Here is an 18,427-nt window from a genome sequence, read left to right on the forward strand (position 1 = left end):
AATCTACTTCCGTAGCGATACCACCTTGGCAACCCAAGGAGGGGTTGCTATGAGTCGGGGCCGACTCGACGGCACATAACAACAACAACAATGACATATGGTGTTGGGCATTCTGAATTTCATTTCTTTTTTTCTTTCTTTTAAATCTTGGGTACACAGTCTTCAGCATTTATGTAATACTCCATAGTCCAGATGAGTTTTACGCTTTTGTTTTTAAAGAAAATCTTACATGAATCAAGTACACAACATTAGAGAAACCAACTCAAGTTTCTCAGGTGAACTTAATCACCTATTTTAAATCTGACACTGCAATATTGCTGTTGTTATGTGGTCCTTTATGTAGTCTTTTTTTTTTTCTTTTTTTTTTTGCTGAGTTATTCAATTTAACTCAATGCTAAAAATTTCAATTCAGTTCCTACCCCATGATTTTTGAGAAATGTTCCTTTTGGGTAATTTATGTAATTTGCTACATGTGCAGAAGCATGCAAAGTAAATTATAAGTGTGTTTTTTAAAAAATAAAAGTGAAAATACTTTTCTTTTACTCATTTGAAATTTTGTTTGGGGTAAAGTGTTTACTACGTGCCAGACACGGTTTGCTATTCATAAGGTTTTCAGTCTGCAGTATGGATTACATCTCAACATAAAGAAAACAAAAATCCTCACAACTGGACCAATGAGCAGCATCACAATAAATGGAGAGAAGATTGAGGTTGTCAAGAAATTCACGTTGCTTGGTTCTACAATCGATGCCAACGGAAGCAGCAGTCAGGACATTAGACGACGTGTAGCATTGGGAAAGTCAACTGCGAAGGAACTGTTTCAAGTGCTAAGGAGCAAGGATATCTCCTTGAGGACTAAGGTGCGCCTGACACAAGCCATGATATTTCCAATCGCCTCGTATGCATGTGAGAGCTGGACAATGAATAAGGAAGACCGAAGAAGAGTTGATGCTTTTGAGTTGTGGTGCTGGCGGAGAATGCTGAAAGTACCGTGGACTGCTAAAAGAACTAACAGATCTGTCCTGGAGGAAGTGCAGCCAGAATGCTCCTTGGAAGCAAGAATGGCCAGACTTCGTCTCACCTATTTTGGTCATGTTGTCAGAAGGGACCATTCCCTGGAGAAGGATGTCATGCTTGGTAGGGTGGAGGGTCGACAAAAGAGGGGGAGGCCTTCAACGAGATGGATTGATACGGTGGCTGCGATGATGGGATCAAGTATAGCAGGGATTGTGGGGCTGGCGCGGGATCAGGCAGTGTTTCATTCTGCTGTGCATGGGGTCGCTATGAGTCGGAAACGACTCGACGGCACTTAACAACAACAACAGCAGACACTGTTTTGAGTGCTTGTGATTGTCCCAGTTACTCTATGAGGCAGGTTATTATTATGTTCTACATTTTATTAATTAATAAACTGTGGCACAGAAAAGTTAAATAACTTGCCCTAGATACTAGGGCTTGTGAGTAGCATGTTGTTGTTGTTGTTATGTGTCGTGGAGTCAGATCTGACTCACAGGGACCCCTCCTTGGGTTTCTGAGGTGGTATCACTATGGAAGTACATTGTCCAGCCTTCCTTTCAAGGAGTGGCTGGTGGGTTTGAACTGCCAGCCTCCTGGTTAGCAGTCAAGTACCTTACGCATTCTGTCACCAGAGCAAAGCTCATCTTTAAACCTAGGCTGCCTGGCTTGCTTTCTTGACTCTTTAACTCCTGTACTGTTCTCCTTCTAGGTGAATAAACATATCCAAGTAAAAATACCAATGGAATATTATCAAATGTATACCACAGAAAATGGAAAGTAGAGAGACAAAAACTAGTATTAATTTGGTGCCTACTTTCTGCCACACTAATGCATTGACAAATGCAATGTCATGTGTCCACCATTACAAAATTAAAACATTTTGCAAGATGTTTTTAATCATTCTGATATCCATCCAAGTTAGGTTTTAATATCTGTTTTCATATGTGGAAACAAAGGCAAGGAGTAGTTTAAGAGCTTGCTTATGATCCAACCACTAGTAAATTGCAGAGTCTGGATTTGAACTTAAGATGTATTCATAAGAAGGCTAGAATATACACTTCCTGATCCATATTCAATTTCTTAGTCTTTTCCATCTTCAGGGAGAGTGGTGCTATCCTACTGTCACCTTGATAACCAGAAAATGTGGACCATGGAGTTGGACGGCAGGCAAGAGAAAGGGAGCATCAGCATCAAATGATAAACATTATAGTTTTTGCTACGGTCAAAAGCTATAACTTTCACTACCTGGAAAGTAAAAAAATTAGTTGAAGTTACCTCTTGTCCTATCCCTGCAGGGTCACGCAGGCCTCCGGGTATAGTTATCCTGCTGGTTCATTCTAGGTCTAGACTAGTTTTGCCCAAAAAGTACTGTCCTTCACAAACACTGTACATTCTTTTGTGTAGGCAAGATGGCAGGTGGGAGGAGGGGAATGTTAAATGTGTAATAAGAAAAGAAACTTCTTAATCATCCTGTCTGTTGGTATGTCATACTGTGGTGGCTTGCGTGTTGTTCTGAGGCTAGAAGCTATGCCACCAGTATTTCAAATACCAGCAAGGTCACTCACAGTGGAGCTTCCAGACTAAGATGGAATAGAAGAAAGATGGGGCCATCCACTTCTGAAAACAATTGGCCACTGAAAACTTTATGAATAGCAGTGAAACACTGTCTGATATATTACTGGAAAAAAAAAGAGGAGGACCCTCAATGACATGGATTGACACCGTGGCTGCAACAATGGGCTTGAACATGGCAGGGATTGTGAGGATGGTGCAGGGCCGGATGGTGCTTCATTCTGTTGTACACGGGGTCACAATCGGTCAGAGCAGGAGCTCTGGGGCTGCAGTGCTTTAGGCACTTGACTGCTAGCCAGAAGGCTGGAGGTTCAAACCCACTAGCTACTCCTCAGAAAGAAGGTTGGGCAATCTACTTCCATAGTGATACCGTCTTGGAAACCCAAGGAGGGGTCACCATGAGTCGGATCCGACTCAACATCAGTGAGTGAGATGGGTCAGAGCTGACTTAACACTTAACAACAACAAAGGACAATAGTCTAATTAGATATGTATATGGAAGTAATAAACATGGATTTTTGGAGATTCATTTACAGTCTTCTTGCTAATTTAGAATGGTTGCTTCATCTGTCAGTTTGAGTTGGTGATGTTTTAATATGTTCTGTTCGTTAAACAAGTAAAACAAGCTGTCTTTGAGTGACCGTGACACATGGAGACCCAGTGTGTGTCAGACTAGAACTGAGCTCCTAGGCTTTTCAATGGCAGGTTTTTCAGAAGTAGATTGCCAGGCCTTTCCTCCAAGACACCTCTGGGTAGAGACAGATGTCCAGCTGTTGCGTTACTAGCCAAGCACATTAACCATTTACTCCACTCACAGCTTCTAGGTCATAGGGAAGGACATCAGGATTAAAAATTCTCCATCTCTGTCTTCTAGGAGCCCTGCTCTAGTGGGCATTATTTGTCATTTTCTAGTAGGGAAATCCTCTCACCATTTAGAACTGAGATTCATTTTTAAATCAGTTCTTTAGCCTGTTCTTCTTAGTGTGAATGTAGAATTAGATTACTCAAGGGATGGTGTTTGGCAGAGTAGAGAGTCAGCGAGGAAGGGAAGACCCTCAATGAGATGGATTGACATAGTGGCTGCAATGGTGGTCTCAAGCTTGGCAAGGATTATGAGGATGGCACAGGACCAGGCAGTGTTCCATTCTGCTGTACACAGGGTCACTCTGAGTCAAAGCTGCTCGATGGCACCTAACAACAACAACAGAGATGAATAAGGAACCCTGGTGACACAGTGCTTAAGCAGTTGGCTGCTAACCCAAAGGTCAGCGATTCAAACCCACCAGCTGCTCTGCAGGAGAAAGATGTGGCAATCTCCTTCTGTAAAGAATACCACCTTGGAAACCCTGTGGGGCCGTTCTCCTCTGTCCTGCAAGGTCACTATGAGTCGATAACAGTGGCTGGTTTAGGGATAGGAAAGTTGGGCAATCTACTTCCATAATGATACTGCCTCAGAAACCCAAAGAGGGGTCGCTGTAAGTCAGGTCTGACTCCACGGCATATCACAACAACAACAACCATTATCCTTATTTCAAACATCAGACCTTCTGTGGCCTCACTATATCTTGGGTTTGTTGCTGTCTTTTACTGTAAAGAAACAGGGAATGGAAACATGCAAGTTTTTCATTGAAGTAGATGAATCCAAAAGCACCTGTCTTTCGCGTGTGTTTCTCACGAGTTTGCGAGAGTTGGAGAGGAAGGAGGAAGAACACGCAGTATTTCACGTAGCTCACAAATCCTGGCTGCTAATTGCTCTTCTGAGATTACTTGTACTTCCTGACCCATCTGGAATTGAGGGCTTGCTCATTGTCCTAGGCCTGAATTTTCCCTTGGGAATGATAATCCTGAGTCCCCTCGGGTTGGTCTACCACGGTGGTTCCCAGCTCGCCTCCTCTAGAAACAGTAGCAATTTTGGCTGCTGTTGTTAGCAGAGGGCAAAGACCATCCCTCCTCTCCCTCCACCTCAACCTTTTCAATCACCCTACCACCTGAAACTCCATAAAAGTCTTGTGTACAGTTGTTGAATGAAAAAATACGATGCAGAAGAGTGTGTAAAGCATCCTGCCATTTATGTAAAAAGGGAGAAATTAAAATGAACATTTGAATTTGCCTAAGAAATTCTGGAAGGATACATGAGAGACTCATAAAAGTGGTTATCTGTTTGCGAGTACAGGTTGGGTCCAATTTGGGTAGGTGGGAGCCAGGGTGAGAGTGAGGATTTTTACTGTATCCTTTTATAATAGGAAATACCCATTTAACACTTGTTAGTTGCCACTGATGGCAACCTTATATATAAAAGAGTAAAACATTGCCTGGTCTCATGCCACCCTCGTGATCATTGATAAATTTGAGTCCATTGTAGGGCTGCTGTGTCCATCCTTGTCATCAATGGACTGACCCTTGTTTTTGGTCACCCTCTACTTTACCAGTGTTGCACTGCTCTTCATTACTTTACCAAACTTTATAAGAATGTAAGTGAGGCTTTTAGTTAGACTTATCTGGGCTCAACCAGATTCAAACCATGTGACTGGAAAATGTATTCAGCCTCTCTTAGTCTCAGTGTCCTTATCTGTATTTTAAAACAATATAAATAATTGCTTAGACTATCTCTCAGGACTCCTGGCAGAATTGATGAAAAAACAAATATGAAATTGCTCTGTAAGCACCAAAAAATGGATGATTGCTATCAGGTTTCTGGGGGAAGTTGTGACACTGCTGTCACAAGAGGAGGAAGGGACATAGATCTCCTCATCTTCCTCTTTCTTAAGGCCTGACCAAATTTCAGACTCATGAGGGGGAAAAACAGGGTCTACAATTTTGGGTTGGTTTCATTTTGTTTTTTGTTTTTTCATGTTTCTAACTTGAAAACCTCAATAATGTTTAGTTTCTGGTGGAAGAAAATTCAATCAAAAACGCATCATTTAAACATTTGACATCTTTTTGATTAGTTAGTACTCTATTGCTGGTGAATAATAACTGGCTTAAGCAAACAGGGGATTTGTTGATTCACATCACTGAAAAACCCAGGGCATGCAACCTTCAGACATGGTTGGATCCAGGTCTTCAAAAGCTCTGATCAGGAACTGTCATTTTCCTGCTTTTGAGCCTATGTTTCTCTGCATTGACTTTTCGTTGTTGTTGGTAGGCTTTCCTCTTGTGGAGGTTAGGTGACCACCAGCAGCTCTGGGCTTGTATTCAGCTAGCCTTAACAACTCCAGAGTAAAAAGAGAGCCTTCTGTTTCCTATAGTTCAAGCTGAATTCTTGGGCTTGGATCTAACTGATGTGATTTGGGCACATACCCCTCTCCGAACCAGTCACCAAGGCCAGAGGCTTTGATTCTATAGGGTTTAGGATTCTTGACTAAGGGAGTGGAATGATGAGATAAACAAGGAAATAGCCAGATCCCTGAGTGTTTTTAGGTGAGGACATTGATTTTATTTCTCTGCTTCCATTCTTGAGATGTTTTTAAATGTTTTGCAAATGTCCTGTGGGGTGGCATTTTAGTGGTTCTTTCTTCAAATGATTTAGTTAAGCCTTAGTGAAGAGTCTTTTCAAAGGAATACCATTCTGTTTTTGAAAACTGCAAATGAGAAAAGAAAAGCCAGTCTCTCATAGAACTCTTTCAAGATAAGACAAGCAGTTTTCTGTGCTTTCATGACAGTTTTACAGTAAAACCATTCACTCCTCAGAACCAAGAAGATGATATGGGATCCCTATTCAATAGTCTTCTATTTGCCCTTCTGTTATGTCCATTCATTAACAATTAAGCATTGAGATTGAGAATTAGGACTCTGTTTCCCCAGTCAAGGAACCCTAGTAGTGCTGCAGTTAAGGCACTTGGCTGCTAACCAAACAGTTGGCAGTTCAGACCTGCCAACTGCTCTGTGGGAGAAAGATGTGTAAACATTTACAGCCTTGGAAACCCTGTGGGGCAGTTTCTACTGTGTCCTACATGGTCACCCTGAGTCAGAATCAGCTCAATGGCAGTGGGTTGGTTGGGGTTCCTCAGCTAAAAGAAAACACAAGTTTCATCAATAATTACAAACTTGACTCTCACAGAGACCTCCAAATAATATGAAATCCTGGCCATACATCTCCAGAAAGAAGCTGGTGGTGTAAACCCCAGCCTCTTCTAAAACTCTTTAGCCACTGCTCTGTTCCCAGAAGGATATCATAAAACATGTATAATTTATGATGAGCCTATTCAAGTACTGTAACTGCTAGCTGCTGTTGTCTGTCCTCTACGCATTTATAACCTACCTCCTTCAAAGAATATAGGGATGTTTTCCCCATCAACCATAGGACAGAGAGCTAAGGGTGCAGCTTTTGTTGGTTCCCTTTTGTTGGTGCAGCCAAGGACAAAAGAAGGAAGAAGACAGGGGACTCTGTTGGCCCTTAGGGTTTTGCCTCAAGCTTCATTTGGTTTCTCTTAGCTTGAACTTGGGGAGGGGAAGTGCAGCAAGGTCATTATCATTATTAGCTTATTTTCTTTTATTCATTTACTCAATAAATACATATATTTTTTGAGTGTCACTGTTGAGAATACAAGGAGCTCTGGTGGTGCAGTGCCGAAGGCATTTGACTGCTAACCAGAAGTTCAAACCTACCAGCTGCTCAGTGCAAGAAACCTTGGGTAATCTACTTCCATAAAGATTTACCATCTTGGAAACCAAATGGAGGTTGCTATGAGTCTGAATTGACTTGATGGCAGTGGGTGCGTTGAAAATACAGTAGTAAACAGGACAGTGTTGGTTCTTATTGCAATTACCTTCTTATGTGGGCACACTGAGAACAGGCACTTACACAAATTAATAGGCAACTTGTCAGGAAGTGGTGGCATGTTTTGCAGGGTAATAAGACAAAGACAAGAGAGGGAGCAAGCCTTTGTAAATCAAGCATGAAGGAAAATGATTTCCAAAACCCATTGCTGTCAAGTCTGTTCCAACTCATCATCTCATCTCACTGTCGTCGAGTTGGATCCGACTCATAGCGATCCCTCCTTGGGTTTCCGAGGCAATATCACTACAGAAGTAGATTGCCCAACCTTCCTTCCGAGGAGTGGCTGGTGGGTTTCAACTGCCAGCCTTCTGGTTAGCAGTCAAGTGCCTTAAGCACTGCGCCACCAGAGCTCCATGGGTGACCCTGACAATATTTGAAATACTGGTGGCATAGCTTCCAGCATCACAGAAACTTGCAAACCACCACAGTACGACAAACTGACAGACAAATAGGGTCACTATGAGTTAGTATTTCAACTCATCAATTCCAATTCATTGCGACCCTGTTTGCCTTTCAGTTTGTTGTACTGAGGTGGTTTGAAAGTTTCTGTGATGCTGGAAGTTATGCCACCAGTATTTCAAATACTATCAGGGTCACCCATGGTGGACAGGTTTCCACAGAGCTTCTACACTAAGACAGACTGGGAAGAATGACCTGGTGATTCACTTCTAAAGAGATACAGGCCAGGGAAACCTAACGTATAGCAGCGAATGTTGTCTGATACAGTGCCTTAAGATGAGTTTCTCAGGTTAGAGGGCACTTGAAATATGACTGGGGAAGAACTGCCTCCACAAAGTAGAATTGACCTTAATATGGTGCATGGAACAAAGCTTTGGGGACCTTCATATGCTCATGTGACATGACTCAAAATGAGAAGAAACAGCTCCAAACATCCATTAGAATGTGAAATATATAAAAAGTATGAATCTAGGCAAATTGAAGTTTGTCAGAAATGCAATGGAATGCTTGAAGATCAATATTCTAGGCATTAGTGAGCTGTAATGGACTGGTATTGGCCATTTTTAATTAGATAGTCATATGGTCTACCATGCCAGGAATGACAAAGTGAAAAGAAAGAGTGTTGCATCATCATCAGAAAGAACATTTCAAGATTGGTCCTGAAATACAGCACTGTCAGTGATAGAATAATGTCCATATGCCTAAAAGAAAGACCAGTTAATATGACTATTATTCAAATTTATATACCAACCATAATGCCAAAGTTAAAGAAATTGAATATTTTCTCCCACTTCTGCAATATAAAATTGATTAAACATGCAATCAAGATGCATTGATAATTCCTGGTGATCGGAGTATGAAAGTTGGAAGCAAAGAAGGATCAGTAGTTGGAAGGTATGGCCTTGGTGATAGAAATGAGTAGGAGATTGCATGGTAGAATTTCTCAAGACCAATTCCTTTCTTTCAAACACATAGATGGTGACACCTGGGCCTCACTGGATGGAATACACAGGAATCAAATCAACTACACCTGTGGAAAAGAGTAGATAATCAGTATCATCCATCAGTCAGAACAAGGCCATGGCCCTACTGCGAAACAGACCATCAATTGCTTATATGCAAGTTGAAGGTGAAGCTGAAGAAAATTAAAACAAGTCCACAAGAGCCAAAAGCCAACACTGAGTATACCCCACATGGATTTAGAGACCATCTCAAGACAGATTTGAGCTATTGAACACTAATGATCAACACCAGACGAGTTGTGCAATGACACCAGTGAAATATTATTTTTAAAAATGGAAAGAAAGAGAATAACAAAGTGGATGTCAGAAGAGATTCTGAAACTTGCTCTTGAAAGTAGAATAGCTAAAGCGAAAGGAAGAAATTAGAATATGAAAGACTGAACAGAAATGTCAAAGGTCAAATTGAGAAGACAAATGAAAATATTATAATGAAATGTACAAAACTTGGAGTTAGAAAACCAAAAAGGAAGAACACATTCAACATTTCTCAAGCTGAAAGAATTGAAGAAAAATGTCAAGCCTCAAGTTACAATATTGAAGGAGTCTATGGGCGAAAAATGGAATGACTAAGGAAGTATCAAAGAAGATGGGAGGAATACACAGTGACTTAGCCAAAATGGACTGATAAATGTTCAACCATTTCAGGAGGTAGCATATGATCACTAACTGATGACTGACACTGAAGGAAGAAGTCCAAGCTGCACTGAGGAACTGGCCAAAAACAAAGCTAAGTTGACAGAATATCAAGTGAGATGTTTCAGCAAACAAATGCAATGCTAGAAGCATTCACTCATCTATGTCAAGAAATTCGGAAGATCAATACCTGGCCAAGCAACTGAAAGAGATCTATATATGTGCCTATTCCAAAAAATGGGACCAAGCAGAATGTGAAAATTGTCTAACAATATCATTAATATCATATGCAAGTAAAATTTTGCTAAAGATAATTCAAAAAACGGTTGCAGTATTGCAATGACAGGAAACTGCCAGAAATTCAAGTTGGATTCAGATGAGGATGTGGTACTAGAGATAATATTGCTGTTGTCAAATGAATCTTGGCGGAAAGCAGAGAATTCCATAAAGAGGTTTACCTGCATTTTATTGACTGTCCAAAGGAATGTGACTTGTGGATCATAACAAATCATGGATAACATTTCAAAGAATAGGAATTTCAGAACCCTTAATTGTGCTTGTGTGAAACCTATACATAGACCAAGAGGCAGTTGTTTGAATAGAGCAAGGGGATGCTGCATGGTTTAAAATCAGGAAAAGTGTGTAGCAGGGTTGTTCCTTTCACCATATTTGTTCAGTCTTATCTGTTGAACACATGACCCAAGAAACTGGACTATATGAAGAAGAATATGGCATCAAGATTGGAGGAAGACTCATTAATAGCTTTGGGGTTTAAAGTAGAGATTACAGAATGGCCTTGGTTAATGACACAGGCTCACAGGACCCACGCAGTGTTTGAGCTGAACCACTTACCAGTGAAGATCAAAGACTTCAGTGTGGATTACACCTTAATTTAAAAAAAAAAAAAAAAATTCCTTACAACTGGACCAATAAGCAACATCATGATAAATAGAAAATAGATTGAAGTTGTCAAGGATTTCATTTTAGTTAGATGCACAATCAACACCCATGGAAGCAGCAGTCAGTACATCATACAAAATAATACCTTGGGCATATCTGCTGCTAAGGACCTCTTTAAAGTGTTCAAAAGCAAAGATGTCACTTTGAGAATTAAGGTGTCCTTGACCCAGTCCATCATATTTTCAGTCACCTCATATGCATGTGAAAGCTGGACAGTGAATAAGAAGACCAAAGAAGAATTGGTGCATTTGAATTATGATATTGATGAAGAATATTGAATATTCTAATGACTGCCAGAAGTACAAACCAACCTGTCTTGCAGGAAGTTCAGCCAGAATCCTCGCATACTTTGGACATGTTATCAAGGGGGACCAGTTCCTGGAGAAGAACATCGTGTTTGGTAAAATAAAGGGTCAGCAAAAAAGAGGAAGACCCTCAACAAGATAGATTGACACAATGGCTGCAACAAAGGGCTCAGACATAGCAATGATTGTGAGGTACAGGACCAGGCACTGTCTTGTTCTGTTGTACATAGTGTTGCTACTGACTTGATGAGACCACCAACAGCAGAACGGATTAGAACTGCCATCTTTCTCCTCTGGAGTGGCTGGTGGATTTGAACTACTGACCTTTCAGTTAGCAGCCAAGCACTTAACCACCACTCCACCAGGGCTATTTGATTTCTGAAAAGGTGACATTTTTGTGTAGCCTTGAAGGAAGGGATATAGAGTGGGCCGTGCAGGTATCTAGGAATATTGAGTCCCAGTAGGGACAGAGGCCATGAGGCAGGAGCATGATTTTAGGTGAGGGGCAGCAGGGCAGGAGGGGCTGGAGCAGAGAGCAGGCCGGAGTAGTTAGGATGGGCATCTGCGCTGGGTGAGACCAGGCCAGAGGGCTCTGAGAGACCAGATAAGGAGTGGAGATAATATTCACAGCGAGATGGAAAGTCACCGGGAGTATGGTGGTGTAGTGCCTAAGACACTTGACTGCTAACCAAAAGGCTGGTGGTTCAAACCCACCAGCCACTCCTCAGAAGGAAGATTGGGCAATTTACTTCATAGAGACACTGCCTCAGAAACCCAAGGAGGGGTCTCTATGAGTCAGATCCGACTCAACAGCAGTGAGTTTGGTTTGGTTTTTGGTTTGAAAAACCACAGGGTAAGCACGAAGTCAGGAAAATGGGAGAAAGTGCCTTGTTCACTTTCAAGAGAAGAATGTGGACTGTGATAAACATGAGAGAGCAGTCCTAACACTAATTCACTCAGTGCAGAAGGTGAAACATGCTTGGTCTTGATGTAAAATCCTCTTAGGCTTTTTCAGTTAGGACAAAAATGAGTCACTATGAGCCATTTAGTTGATCAGTGACAACAATTTTCCATGGACAAGCCTAGCTACTATGTTCCATGATCTATGCCTGCTTGCCTCCTACCCTGTAATAATTGGGTTAGGCTTCAGCTGTCACTGAGGCCTCCTAAGATTTTTTTTTTTTTTAGTAGCAAGTACTTTATTTATTTATTTATTTTGACATGTATATTTGTCCTTCTGTGATTGACTTATTTCACTCAGCATGATGTCCTCCAACTTAATCCATATTATGCAGTGTTTTGCAGACTCTATGTTATTCTTTAGTGCTGCATAGCATTCCGTTATGTGTATGTACCATAGGTTGGTCATCCACTCTTCCGCAGATGGGCACGTTAGGTTGTTTCCATCTTTTTGCTATTGTAAATAGTGCTGCAATGAACATGAGCGTGCATGTCTCTGTTCCTGTCCTGGCTCTCACCTCTTCAGGATATATACCTAGTAATGGGATTGCTGGGTCAAATGGTATCTCCAATTCCAGCTTTCTAAGGAATCACCATATTGCTTTCCACAGTGGTTGTGTCACTTCACAGTCCCACCAGCAGTGCATGAGAGTCCCAATCTCTGCACATCCCTGCCAGCATTTGTTATTTCCTGTCTTGTTGAACCTTGTCAGCAGTGCTGAGTGAGACAGTATCTCGTTGTTGTTTTGATTTGCATCTCTGATGGCTCATGAGGTTTTTAATGTTGTCCTGTAGACAAAGTCAGATAGCAGCTGCTGGAATATGGAAGCTTCAGTAGCAAGCTTCCCCCTCAATGAAGTAACTCATGCTGTTTTCCAGTCACAAACCCTAGTCTAGAGCCACAGGTGATATGAGTTTGATTAATGTATGGATGTTCCGAGGGGTGCAGTTTTAACTCCTTATGGGGAATACCTTCCTAAAAATGTAGGCGATCAATAGGTGAAGTGGGCTTTGTCGTACAGGAGCATCTGTCTCTGGATGTCTTGAAGCAGGTGACCACATCTCAGGAATGTTCCTGAGGTGGCTCTGGCTCTGCGTGGCACGTTGGACTGGAATGACCTCTCTGATTCATTCCAATGCAAAAACCCTCTGAGCTCATGAAAGAGTGTCCAGTGAATGGGCTCTGCAAATACACAGACACTATACAAACATAAGTGAAATATTTTAAAAGATGAACAGTGAGATACTTGTCAGTCCCTGAGAGCAGTGGTTGGCATTTTGTGCCCCAGCAACATACCTTCCATGGTCAGTGGCCTGAAGTGTGTTCTTCTTGGCACTGGATGTAGTTATCTGCATTATGTGTTAAAAATGCTCTCAGCCAAAAACAAAACAAATAACCAAAGGCATTCTCTTATCAGAGTCTGTTTATAGGAGGTAGAGCAAAAGAACAAGGCAATCAGTTTTGATTCTTGGCAGGAAGCTAAGGCTGCTTCAAAGCTCCAGGGTTTACAGGGAAGAGAGGGGGAATTTTTAGCAGAGATTAAGTTAGAATTAAAGCAACAGAAAAGTCAAAATGAAAACAAGCATCCTGTGGGACCCATAGTGAAAAGACAGAAACAAAACCTGACATATGCCAGGCTCTTGGATTATTTTTTAGTGAAAGGATGAAAGTTTTTGAAGGTGCCTAAAGTAGAGATTTTTGGGGTTTAAAGTAGAGATTACAGAATGGCCTTGGTTAATGACACAGGCTCACAGAACCCACTCAGCATTTGAGCTGGAAGAGTTCAGCTTAGCACACATTGAACCTCATCCCTGATTTTACAGCTAATGAATGGAGTACAAGCCCAGGAACTGGAAGAGACTGCCCAAGGTCACAAAACTAGTTACAGTTATAGCTATAGTTGAAGTCCTCTAGAAGCCAGGACTCTGGACAACCTTTTTTTTTTTTTTTTTTGGTTTCAGGCAACTTTACAGAAGCAGCAAACAATTAGAACATAAGAAAGACAGCCACAGTGACTACAGTCTGAATTAACAGTGCATTTGGTCTTGTGGCCTGATCCCTGGGACTGGCAGCACTTGTTCTTGCAGTTGCCTCCTTCCATCCTCAAGCCCAGGGCAGAACAACCTGGAATCCTTGGGCTCACCCCCAGCAGTGGGTGCTGATGGACCCCAAACTGACGCAGGGGTCCTCAGAATCCTGCCTCCCCTCATAGCTTCTTGCAAGCATGCGTGGATTTGCACAGTCCTGGGAGGCAGCGGGGACTCAGGATCTTTCTAGACCACCTGCAGATCTGAGCAGTGTTCCACAGTGTCATCGTGAGTGTTGGTATTTGGCTTTCTGTGCTGATCAGGAGGAACTCTGCTGGCGTGGTGGTTAACACATTTGACTGCTTGCCAAAAGGTCGATGGTTTGAAACCACCAGCCACTCCACAGGAGAGAGATGAGACAGCCTTGGAAACCCTATGGGACATTTCTACTCTGTCCTTAAAAGGTCACTATCGTCCACCTCCTACTTTGGCAAGTAGCAACGGGGATCTTTAAAGCTTGCAAGCAGCCATCTAGATGCAACAGTGGGTCTCTACTTGTCCAGAGCAAAGAAAAATGAAGAAAACCAGAGATTCATGGCAACAATTAGTCCTGGAAATTGGTATACCATGCAATCCTCAGCCTATATGACTATGAGACCAGAAGAACTAGATGGTGCCTGGCTACCACTGTTAACCACTCAGAGGGGGATCTATGTAGGAGATGCTGGAGAGAGAGGGAGAACAATGTGGAACAAAACTCAAAATCATTTGAAAAAAAAAAGGGGGTGGGGGAGTGGGGAGACCAGGTTTGCTGGTCTGATAGAGCCTGATGGAACCACTGAGACTGTGGCCTCTAGCTGCCCTTCAGGTCTGGAACTGAACCCACACCTGTGGCTTCCAGCCAAACAAAAGACAGGCTTAGGAGCTGAACATTTACCTGATATAGATACACTCCTTGGAGAGAACAATCATGGGAGAAAGAAGGGCTCTTTATGCACAGGGAGACAGCTCAGGGGGCAGGGGTACATGGAGTGATGGACATACGGAAGAGGTGACTGTCAGGAGGAAGTGGGAGGGGGGAGCTGTTGCATTGGGGTAGATTGTGGTCAATGTCATGAGACAAAGTGTGTGTGAACTGCTATTTGGGAAGTGAATTTGCTCTGTAAATTTTCACCCAAATCACAATTAAAAAAAAAAAAAAAAAAGGTCACTATCAGTCAGAGTCCACTTGCGACAACGGGTTTGGGTGCTGACTAGGGTTCTGTTCTGTGACAAATGCCTGAGCAAATTGAACCTGTATTTAAATAATAGCAGAGAATCCTCATAAAGAACAGCCACGTGTCCACTTAGCTTTGTCCAGTGAAACCACGGACATTTAAGTGAGTTGTGGTTACTTGCTTCTGGAAAGGAGGATGGAGAGTGGGAATAACTGGGTCATCTAAAGGAAGAGGGGAGGGTTCTGTGTAAGTCACCACTGAAACCAACAAAACGTTCATTATCATCTTTTCACTACTCATTAATGCATTCATTTTCTTGTTTATACTCTGATTCTATCAAAAAAATGTTTGACAACCTAACAACAAAGAGCATGTGTACTACAAGTGAAGCGTAAATTAAGTCTGGTTGCTTGGAAGGAGGAAACAGAGATTACAGCCATGAATTGTCATATGAGATTTGTATTGGAGTTTTGCTATGTCCTTTCCCAATACAAGAGGAATATGCCATTTTAGTTGCCACAAGGAAAAAAAAATTAATTTCTTCAAGAGAGACAAAGTGTTGCTGTTCTGGGGCTCATGCCTTTTGTAAACACTTACTCCCAGCTCCCAGCTGCCTCATGGCCAAGACACCTCCTCTCTCCCCCTTTATCCTGTTACTTCAAGGTGTCCTTTCTCTGTCCCCTTGACCCATGGGGGAAAAAATGTGTTCTTAGTGTTGTCACATGCTCCCTGTGCATGTGGCAGACATGGCTTGTGGTAGTAATGGGATTTTGTTTGGGTCTTGAGATAATGCTGTCCATAGTGACTCCATGGGTAGAAAGCTTAGGGAGGGCCAGAAATCTAGGCTCACCCACCTCCCCAGTCTCCACCAATGTTCCTTTCCTTCTCCCCAAAGAGCCCTAGATCTCTTATCTAGTCCTTCTCTGCTGTGTCAAGGTGCTTTTCTTGAACAAAGATCTGGAGGAAATGGAGTTCTAAATACACATCGGGAAATGGAGACTTAAACGATTAGTGACTTAAAGGATTACACACCTTCATGCCCCCTGAAAGTGGGGAATGGAGCTAGCAATTGTATAGATGACATAAAGTTCAGGAGCTCACATTTTACACATATAAAGAGAATACTCTACTGAGGTCCTACCCCCGAGCTCCTAAGCTGTCTTCTAAAGCTGTACCACCAGGAACTTAAATTTCTTCCAGAGGAAGGAAGTGCCAGTGTTGAGAGTCCCATCTCCTTACATGCTTGTGAAAGCTGTCCACTCTTAACTCCTTTCTCCACCCTAAGACCAGAGGATTATCGGGGGATGTACCAGAACACTCTAGAATTTGTGTGTATGACAGAAGAGTTACAGACATGTGATGTGTTAGAGTTTGGGAATCGATAGTTTGAGAGAGAAAACACTAGAAAATAGTCTCTTCTCTCGGGGATTCAGATCAGTCACCTGAATATTTACTGAAAGTGTTTATGTAAGAATACCTATCTTCTACTTGCACTGTACCACCATGGATGTATATGTCTTAGAACGCATTATCATTAAAGAATGGTATATTTTGACGTGAGAAGTGTGGCCTTTATACGCTATAGGTAATATGAAACACTATGTCTGGCTTCTTGGGCAAACATCATTTGGAAGACCAGATTGGCCTGGCTTCCCGTTAGCATCTGGTGTCACTTGCCACTGTTCAGCTGTGTTGATTGCGCTCCAGTCACATGTTTTGCTGGACCACACAAAACAACTGGGATTTGAGTCCTCAGGTGAATAGAATGAATGTGCTCAGTTCTGCTTGGAATGTTTTTCTTAATTTAAGCAATGACTTGATTCTTACTTGTGCTTATTCTTTTTAAAAGTATTAGAAAGGAAGATATCCACAAGACAAAGTAGAGAGGAGCTGATAAGAAGGGGCGTGCTTAAGGAATTGCCTGATCAAGGTGAGGAAATTTAACATGCATTTAAAGTATTTTGATCCTTCATTCTTTGGTCCTTCTTTCCATTTGCTTTGAAATTTAAGATGATCATGGGCTGTGACAGAAAAAGCAAAGACTAATATAATCCAAGATTCTTGCTCTTATCCGTAATGTGGTTGTGGAGAATCTGAGACATTATAGGAAAGAAATTCAGGGACCTTTCTGGTGGGTCCTTTACCTTTACAATAAGTCACTTTAAACCCACAGCTCTACAAAGGGGTATTTGTGACTGGAGACACAGATAAGATACAAATGCTAGCATGGTTTCTTCTCTTCTCTGCTCTTGACCTTCAGTTTTTGTATACACGTTAACTCAATTGTTCGAGTAAATGCAGTTTTAACTTGGTTCATGCATTGTTTGTTTCTTAAAACTACCAATTAAAGAAAAAAAGAGAAACCGAGATGGTATACATGTCTCTCATCCTTTGCAGTCTACAGTACACCCAAACACTTGATCACAAAGGCATGAGTGAGCAGATAAAGTTAATTTGCAGTATGCGTTCTCTCAAGTGATTTCCCAATAGGGTTCCATTTTCATTTCTCTGAATCTAGTTGCCTCTCACCTTTTCACTAACAATTATTATTTCCAAGTATTCTTTTCCTTTATCTCTAATTTTCCCCTTCTTTAGCCATCTTCCCAAGGAGAAATCTTGCTCAAAAAAGACAAGATTAGATATAAACTGAGGTTGACCCTCAAAAGAAGACACTAATGTGCATTATTTTTCCAAATAACTCAGATGGTTTGCATTGCTTCCACTGCTATTAAAACTAAAGGAAACTTTGGTTGCAACATTGTTGATTTATCACATGCCTTTTCTCCTCTAACATTTACTGGGGTGAAGTATTATTACTATACTTTTCAGAAACAAATAAAATGCTATTTATTTGGAATTTAAGTAATAGTGCTTCTCTTTCCCTGATATATATTCCTTGCAAAGAGCTTAACATTTTTTGGCATTCACTACTTATAAATCCAGATGACAAGCTTTTTCCAACATCTGAATAATCCCAGAGCAGAGTTGAGAAATGTTTTAATGCTTTTACTCCCACTTCACACAAAACAAGGGAATCTGGAGTGATTTTTCTTGAGCCCTCACACTTTTAAGTCTTTTATTTCTATTTCTGATCTGTCAAACTTTTCTCCCTGTGTTGGATTGGGTTCTATCACACTCCCTATGTTTTAAGAATGAACTTTATGTCTTCCACGACTTCCTATTACCTTAAAGCTATTTATTTCCTGTCTGAGACATTTGAAGAAAAAAAAAGGAAAAAGCATATCCCTAACATTTGTTACTTGAGGTTGGACTTACAGTATCAAAGTTCATCTCCTGTCAGATCTCAGCAGAGGCAGTGGGAAATTTACATGTCCACTGAAAGCTAAAGCCTGAGCCATCAACTTTAAGGTTTGGGCCAGTGTACTTACTTTTTTGGTATCCTTTATTAGGAAAGAAAGAATAAAATGTGAAAAATTATGGTTGAAGCTATTAAGGGTTTTATTTATTTATTTA

At 41.5% G+C, this 18,427-nt stretch overlaps 1 protein-coding gene across 1 annotated transcript in view; it reads left to right on the top strand.

The window, feature by feature from the left end:
- The window catches only part of PHACTR2 (phosphatase and actin regulator 2), a 195,126-nt gene that overhangs the window by 116,214 nt on the left and 60,485 nt on the right, over positions 1–18,427 (top strand). Inside the window, exon 4 of the mRNA XM_042782041.1 lies at positions 16,803–16,883. Within this exon, the coding sequence (XP_042637975.1) occupies positions 16,803–16,883 (81 nt within the window). The remainder of the gene's footprint in view (positions 1–16,802; positions 16,884–18,427) is intronic.

Source organism: Orycteropus afer, unplaced genomic scaffold, assembly GCF_000298275.1.
Source record: "Orycteropus afer afer isolate SDZICR_OR568_19922 unplaced genomic scaffold, OryAfe1.0 scaffold00226, whole genome shotgun sequence".
In the NCBI taxonomy this organism is placed as follows: domain Eukaryota; kingdom Metazoa; phylum Chordata; class Mammalia; order Tubulidentata; family Orycteropodidae; genus Orycteropus; species Orycteropus afer.